Genomic DNA, 8,617 nt, shown 5'->3' with positions numbered 1-8,617 from the left:
ATTGAATTCATAAATCTATCGGCTTAATGTCAAACTGCGTTTTCCATTTGATCTTTGCAATGCCTGGTCAACTTTCAAAGATTCATCTTCACGTTTCTTGAGGAACGTGACCCCAGCTTGGGAGACACTGTTTGATTTGACTTATTTTATAAATAGCTTATTTTCTGACGAGAAACCACCCGTAGGTGTTGATGATTCATCAAGGTGGACCACATCTGGCGTAGACCTAACCTTTTGGAGCAGAATGAAGATGGGAAACACTTCCTGGTTTTTATGTTGTAACGGTATAATGTTAAGTGACGTTTGTGAAGTTTGGGGAGGGCGCCTATAAACAGCGGGACGCTGTCAGTCCTGTTAGTTTGATTGTAGCAGGCTAACGGCAAAGGACATTTACCACAAGTCAGCAACAGCCAGCCAGCAAAAGAAGATGAATAGAATTATTTTAAGCATCTTTGCGGTCACCGTGTGCTTTGCTGTTGGTAAGCGACTTAACTGAGTTTTTTTGTTGAATATTTGTATATATATTATATCTGTTATAGTGTAAAGAAAGACTTGTAGACTAGTGTTGCGCTTCATGAACATGAAATAAAGTAGTCTGAAAAGTGGCCTGAATATTTTCCAGTGTACAGATAACGTTTTGCGTATGTTTCTTAGTGGGATATTTGTCCTTTAAATGGACACAAGAATCATGTGATATATAGGCTCATAATTGGCGACATTGTAACTTCTGACAGACATAATGCAGTTGACAGTTAATGCCGCTTATTTTATTCCGTAGACTATATATTTAACCATAAATGTATGACCATACGCTTATTTAAAGTGTCTATCTACATATATGGATTTTTTTCTTCCTGGTCTAAATCTATGGCGTATGAATGTATAATTAAATGTCTGTCTGCACCACGGTCCCACCCTTCTTGAGATCGTGTTAGGACAAGCTCTAAATGCAAGATGAAAAATTCTGCATCTAGCCTCTAGCCAGCACTCTCTTTTAATTAGATCTTCTCCACCCTACCCTCACAGTATTTATGAAAAAACTACTGCAAATCTGTCTATGGTCAGTCACCAGTAATTGCACTGTATTTTTCCATATTATGACGTTACATATACTTCTAGTTGTTTAAGCACAGCCAGTGGCCTCAGACAACACTTACACTACTTATTTTTTTCTAATATATAGTTATACAGTTTTTAAACATTGATAGTGTAGATGTTTGTATAGAGGGTTTGAGTTATCTGATTAGATTGTAAGCGTTGGTGAACAGACTATTGTGCTTCTTTTTGTAAGTATTCAACACTCGACACAAGATATGACTCAGGTCACAGGCTGGCCTGTCAGGCACAGCTTTTACATAAGAGGGCAGCATAATAATGACTGTTGTGTTAGGCATGTCTTAGTGGGTGATAGTAAACTTAAAGCTATGCTTGAAATATCATAAAGGCTGGCCTTAAGTATTGTTGTGTGGGAGGTATTGAGTGCTACTCATACTCCTAATGTTGAATTCTTTTTTCATGGGAGAGGATCTAAGGTAGATTGTGCTTTTCACATGAAAATGTGTTGATTAGTTGAGTAGGTCTTTTTCTGTTTTACCTGTAGCCTACTGTTTAGTTTGGAAAAAATGTGTAGCTCACCCTACAACTGGTCATCCCCACTAACCTAGGTGTTCTCAGTGCCTCAGGTGGGTAGCATCCTCTTCCACCTGACTCATTTACCTGAGAAATCCAAATCACATGTCTCTATGAAAAAGTTTGAGCAGCACACTGGTCGTCAAGGGCGTTGTGAGCCGATTTGTGTTATTCAATGAGGGTGTTGATATAGGGCATACCACATATGAACAGCAGAGGGCGACAAAGGTCAACCGAGTTTTTTTTTTTTTTGGAGACACCTCTTGCTCAGTGATTAACAAGTGTTCTTTTGTGTTTCCTCTTTCTGTCGCGTTTGCTATGGGAGAATACTATTTTGTAAAAGAAAGAGAACTAAATACAATATATATAGGTCTGTTTGTGATGACCACAATGGAAAATACTAATATTTTCTCAAATCTGAGTCATTATTTTCATTTAATCATTATCATCTCCAAAAGTTCTTCAGGTTGGTTATGTAGTCACTGCATACACAAGTGTGTGTTTCAAATTGTGCAAAATATATGCGGTACCTACACTGTTGTCATTTGAGCCCTGTCAAAGGTAAACAGCTGTGCTAAAATGGTTTCAGTGCCTGCTCAGGTCAGTTCAGTTCATTGGAATGCAGTTGACATGTTATCACAAGAAAAATGTACTGGAGGTGATTTTGTTATAAGGTTGTCCTCACTGACATTGAACACAGTGCAAACATAAAACAAATAGTTCCCATAGCTGTGGTGGGGTGAAAGTGGTTGGCTGTCACGCAAGCGACATGTTATAGGCCATCATGTGACTGTTTAACAGCATCAGAATAATTTCTGTGGCAGACTGTAGGAGTTTGTTGAGGTGACTCATCGTCAGTGCTCTGTAATTACAGCTAGCAATCATCGCATTCCTCCACCATGGGATGTCAAAATTGAATGTTGCGCTTACACAGACGGCATTAGAAGTTAAAATAACAAAATTAATTCTACCAGATGGTGTGAATGGATTTCCTCAACTGAGATAGGAAAACAGTCTGCTTAACAAGCAAACCAAAGTACTACCAGCTAAAATGTAGCCCACCTACACAGTATCTGTGTACGCTAATGTGGTCATAATACTCGGTGTGCTCTCTTTATCCTTCTTCTTTGTCGACAAAACGACAAAGACAAATATGTCCCGTGTTGACACGTGGATGACACTTTTTTTTAAGTGAAATATTTAACATGCTTAATGTTAAGGTATTTGCCATCTTCCATGTTGTCATTGGGATTTGACCAGAGTCATGTAAACAGATTTCCTCGTCCTACAGGAACACTGAACTAGAAATGAGAAAAACTATTCCCCCCAACATGTGTAAAGCACAGGAGGCTAGTGAACATATAGCTACAAGCCCCCCATTCATCCACTCACTCATCCATGAGTAAAACTCCTCCTATGCACCTCTGCATGTTCACAAACCATGAACACAATAATGAATGGCGTGTAGCCTTTTGTCGGATGTTACAAAATGTGCTTTGCTTTCGCCATGACATTTCTCAACTTGCGGCCGCATACACGCAGCCAATGTTGTATTTTTCCTCAGTGACAAGGTTATTCAGCACCAGCCTAGTTGACGCCTAGTTCTTAGCCTGATGATTCAGCCTGTGCCAGAGACAGTATGGGGTCTTTGCGTAACATGAGTTTTGTAGCCAATGTGAGATTTGTGTGTGAAGGATTGGGTAACACAAACAGGTTTAGCTGGATTAGGGGAGAGGTATGGATGAAGGTTTGGCCTCTGCTTTAAAGTTGGAGGGAAAACCCCCTCAGTGTTTGCCTGGTGGGAAATACCCACGGTGGAGCCTGAACCAGGCTTGGTCTGGGTCGGGTCTGTAGGCCAAATTTGGCAAATGGAGGCGAATGCGTGTTGTTTTAACTTTTACACTTTTGTGTAAAGATTCCAAATTGTTTAATTGAAACTATAACCCTCAAGTCCAGCATCTCTGTTTGTTCACTGAGAACTACCTCGTTAGACCGCTCGTGTGTGCTTGCGTTTGCTAGCTAATTGGACCGCACCTCGGGTGATGTTGATGCCTCCACAGAACATGGAAGTGACAGCGTACCATAGAGCCAGGCCTGGGTGACGACTGCGGCAGATATGGGCTATTTCGTGCTCTACGGAACATCACGCGAGGGAAAATGTTTTATCGCTGCTACTGTTGAACGTGGGAATGCATGGGAGGAGACATTCCTGCTTGGGCTGTCATCCACTCAGTGGCAAATTTTTCTTATGACGACAGACTGTCAGATGGACAAACATCTTTTGCAAGAGGCAATCTGAGATTAAATGTTTGCGGCGTGGAGATGCTAAAGATTATATGTAATTACACTAGAACAGACCACAGCTGTTGTCTGCAAACAAGAGCCAAGCCTCAACCCAAGCATGTCTGCTGTGCCGGACAGTTAACCCTGCTCTCAACAGCACTCAGGCACTTAAGTGCGGATGGCTGATAAACTATCAGTGTGATGTAAGCCTTTGATACAATAAGATCCAGCCTTGCCTGGTACAGACTACTTGAGTACTTGAGGTTTCAGGCAGTGTGTTGGCCCTGGGCGTGGTGATTACCATAGACATATATACCTATGTATATATGTCTATGGTGATTACCCCCCCCCAATGGGTGTGCCCGAAACCTGTTAGTGGTTTGTGAGTGTGTGTGTTTTAGGGTTGTTTGGTCCAGATGAAGGAGAGGGGGTGGTGGTTAATAAAGGTGCGCCTCCCAAACGTTCCTCAATTGAGAACCTCATGTTTCTTTGTGTTCAAACTTCAAACGGAACAAAAGGACAAGGGCCACCCGAAACTCCGTCTCCCAGGTGACACAGTGGTCTGTGAGCCCAAGGACTGAGTTTGGGAAATACCCAAACAAGGGTCGAGAGTGTGTTTGTGTGACTACTGCTGTGCTGTAAGTGTGTGTTTTGTTAAAAGCACCAGCTTTTGATAGGAATGTGCCTTTGGCATCAAACACCTAATCAGAATGCCAGCTTTGTAAGATATATTCCGTCTTCACACTTCCTACCAAGTATCTTTCATCTATGTGAGTCTGGGCCTTTTGATTTATGAACTTTGGGGTGACCAAAAAATTTCAATTCAGGGTTTGACCTGAGATTGCACTCAAGGCTAGTTGGTTTTGGTCCATCTACACAGGGGCATGTTCTGCCATGGCCCCTTGTTCATTTAAATGGCACTTGTCAATGAAAACCTGCACCTTACTAAAATCTTTGCTTAAAGGCACAGTTGATCATTCTAATCACATACACTTTTTTTTGTCAAATTCAGCTAATTGTTCCTTGTTCCTGATTGTTCCACTAACTGCCCATTCAGTGTGTGCTCTTAAGAAAATAATCCAGTGTTGGCACACAGTCCAGGCTCTGTAAATGGGAGACAAAATGGTGGCTCAGACCAAGCGATAAACAATCCTAGCCAATCAACATGGCGCTTTAGGGGTATGGACGTGTAATTTGACTGGCTGCTGAGCTCAAATATTAACAACTTTTTGTAAAACTGAAACGAAAAAACAGGCTTTACGTTTTAGTCAACAAGCAGAGATTGGTGTGGGGCATGAGTGACCACAATTCAGACAAATCAGCGTTTGACGTCTATGACCTCTATGTCCTCCGCAAGTCCTTTGTCAATAAGACCTAAGGCTTGGTTTACTGATAACCGTGTCTCTTAGCGCTTTACGCAGACTTGAAAGGCATACCTTACTAAAGTTGTTTTTTAAACCATCTCTTAATAGTTCCCCTAAGAGACCCTTCCGAGGTATACTTTAAGATCAAAATATAACAATTCCCAAAGTAGGAATGGCTGTGGGCTAGATGTTACTCATAGATTTGTATTCACAAGGGGTTAAAAATGAACGGCTACTTTTTTTCTTTTTATTTGGCTAAGCACAAAATGTCATGCAACACACATCTTGGTCTTACATCGCAGTCAGTCAGCAAATTTGTTTTATCTGAAAACTGTGTTAAGGTATAGCTAAGAAGAGTGAACCAGACTAACCTGGCAACATGATCTCTTAGCGAACACCTACTTAGCTTGGAAACCACTCATTCTAGGAACGTTCTAGGAAACACCTCGAAACGTTAAGGTACAGCTTAAGGCATAACTTATGAACAATGTAGCCTTATGAAGGCTCTCTCTCTCTCTCTCTCTCTCTCTCTTCCATCCTTCTGTTCATCTCTGTTGCTTTTGTTTCTTCTCACAGGCCATACCCTTGAGTGTTACAAATGTGACCTTGGTTTGTGGGACCTGTGCTATACCACAAAGACTACATGTACTGATGGGGACTTGTGCTACAGTGGAAAGGGTGAAGCAGGTAAGAGATAGGTCCTCACCTCCTAACCAATGCTCTAGAAATTGACAATGCCATCATTTCTAACAACGTATAACATAAATCTCTCCACATACTATCACACTTTGTTTCAAGGTCTCATTTTTAGGTATAACTCAATTTTGACCAGGTAGGCAGTAATTAGTGTTGACAAATGTGATAATTGTGTGTGTTGCTATGGTGACTGTGGATAGAGGATGAATGCATGGGTCCCTAGTAACAGACCTCTCCTCGCACCCCTTCTTTTGCATCAGCCAAATTTGTGAAGATCGGGAAAAAGGGATGCTTGGCAAGAGCCAAGTGCAACATGACGGAAAGCATCAACTGGCCAAAAAACTCCAGTAGCGCCATCTACACGATCACCAATACCTGCTGTGACACGGACCTGTGCAATGCTGCCCCCGGCCTGCCCCGTGTTGGCACTCTGCCCCTCGCCATCGCCACCCTCCTCACTGTCATTACTGCCAGGGCCATGGTGTGAGACACCACACACACACGCACACACACACACACACACACAAACACACACACACACACACACACACATACACACACACACACACACACACAAACACACACACACATACACACCTACAGAATAAACACACATGTGCTAATATACACAGACCCCCCTAAATCCAACTGCACACAACCGCTCACAGGATACGGTATTCAGACATGACCTTATACACAACATTGTGAATTGTTCATCCTACTCACACACAACTTAGCTGGGGAACACATATACCTGAGGGGTATTCCAAGTACATGGTTTAGTGACAGACCTGGGTAAGTCCACAGAGTAAGTGGGAAGCTTCCTAATAGAGGAGCCCTATGGCTTCATCCTCCATGCAAAATAATAAAGCCATTCATGAAGCCCTTACTCTGAGTTTACTCAGGTTTGTCACTAAACTACATACTTGGAATGCCCCCGGTTTCTCCATCACAATCAAAAGCTTATGTCTTATAAAAAAAGGTTTGGAATGCTTTCAGAGACCTGTCTGCAGATGTATACATCATCCTAACACTCAATAGGTAATCAATTAGCATCATCCTAACACTCAATAGGTAATCAATTAGCATCTTCGGTTTCTGTGGGTGTTAACCTTAGTTTCCTGCTTCCGTTTTCTCTCTTTTTGTTTTAACCCACTGGAAAAGGGCTTTAAGAAAACCAGGACAAACATTTGAACCATGTAGTTCTGTCTCAGACATCAATACGAGATAAGTATTGCAATGTCTTCTTTGAAAAACGCCTCCTATCATACAATCATGCCATTAAAAAGCAATGTTCCACCGATTGGAGTTCAAAAGTTTCCTGAGTTCAGATCATGTCAATAGAAAATGATCATTCTTATATATAGATGTACGTTTTTCTTGTACTACGGTGATCTATTAAAGCCATGCATTTAGCCCAAAAGCTCTGATAACCAAAACACATGCTCAGATAGGCTTCAATGTGATTTCAGTGTTTTAGCCACTTCGAAGCTTTCTTAACTGTCTCCACACAACTTACTTTTGTGTCGCCATGTTGATGTCATCTCATTTAGGGGCATGTCTCTACATGACATATCGCTGTTTTTGTAGAAAATATTTTGATTTTTATCCTTTAATGTGCCACTGAATGGTGATTTAAATGATTTCAACTTAAAGCATTTCAAATGCAGCATTTGTATTAATGATATGTTGCCAAATGTTGTAAAGCCCTTTGTCCACTGAAATTTCAAAGTCCTAATTCCAAAAGATATCTGTTGTAGAGCCAACCATGTATATAAATTCCCCAAATTTAATAAGAAAGACCTAAAAATGTTATATTTCAATGTCAATCAATCAGCTTCAACAAGTTTTTCTTGTAAGTACACTGAATGCTCTTAATCCATTGGGTCTTGTTTTGCACTGTAGACTAATTCTGCATAGTCTGGCCTCCAGTCGTTCAGTGATATTCCACTTTGAATTTGCTCATATCATAGATTTCTTACGATGGAAATAATAGATTTCTTCTGCTTTGGAAATATCATTTATGAAATTGTCATGCCAATAAATATCGTAAAAATCATTGAATTGAACTCAAATTCATTTGATCATTTGATCATTGGACTGTTGGTCAAGTGTAAGATTTACAGACCATCAGTCGTGGAGAAGAACCGGCTCCTTTACCCAAACGACCTGAACGCAGCTCGTTAGGGCACACAAGCCTGAATTAATCTATTCGTTCACTCGAAGAGGTTGAGCAGGTTTTCCAGGGGCACTTTGTACTCATTGATTGAACTTGGGAAGGGAGTTGCTTTGCTTCAGTTGATGTCAGCTATGTGGTAACAGCTTGACTGATAAAGCACAACTCACCATGTTTTACCCTTTATTATGTTAAAATTTCTATTTTTAATTATTCTTTTTAATTGTTGACATAAGTTCTGGCATGTGATTGTAGGATGTGTTTGTACAACAGGGTGTGTCTAGAACTGAATAAAATAATAAAGACAATGTCATTTCTGCACTTTGCATCTTTTTCCACAATTGTCTTTTCACCATGAAAGTTTCTTATGTTTCACTTCAGCTCAGCATATTATTTATAAAGAAAACAAAAGTTCCTTCTAACATTCAAATACAGAAATGCCTACTATTGTTACTGAATTTCAATAAAG

At 40.6% G+C, this 8,617-nt stretch overlaps 1 protein-coding gene across 1 annotated transcript; it reads left to right on the top strand.

The window, feature by feature from the left end:
• The first annotated feature begins 350 nt into the window (after positions 1-350).
• Positions 351-8,456, top strand: spaca4l (sperm acrosome associated 4 like). The gene is made up of 3 exons (XM_012831520.3): positions 351-479; positions 5,853-5,963; positions 6,233-8,456. The coding sequence occupies exons 1-3, from the start codon at positions 428-430 to the stop codon at positions 6,457-6,459; spliced, it is 390 nt and encodes a 129-aa protein (XP_012686974.1). The 5' UTR covers positions 351-427; the 3' UTR covers positions 6,460-8,456.
• Positions 8,457-8,617: the final 161 nt, after the last annotated feature.

The sequence above is a fragment of the Clupea harengus genome, chromosome 19, assembly GCF_900700415.2.
Source record: "Clupea harengus chromosome 19, Ch_v2.0.2, whole genome shotgun sequence".
NCBI classification, from domain to species: Eukaryota; Metazoa; Chordata; class Actinopteri; order Clupeiformes; family Clupeidae; genus Clupea; species Clupea harengus.
Note: the sequence above shows the minus strand (reverse complement) of the source record. Positions and strands in the feature narration are given on the sequence as shown.

Bases quoted from the DNA above. Each gene is read 5' to 3' on its own strand.
- spaca4l (XM_012831520.3), top strand. From the start codon at position 428: ATGAATAGAATTATTTTAAGCATCTTTGCGGTCACCGTGTGCTTTGCT. The intron at 480-5,852 runs GTAAGCGACTTA...TTCTTCTCACAG, and splicing joins CACCGTGTGCTTTGCTGTTG to GCCATACCCTTGAGTGTTAC. The intron at 5,964-6,232 runs GTAAGAGATAGG...CTTTTGCATCAG, and splicing joins CAGTGGAAAGGGTGAAGCAG to CCAAATTTGTGAAGATCGGG.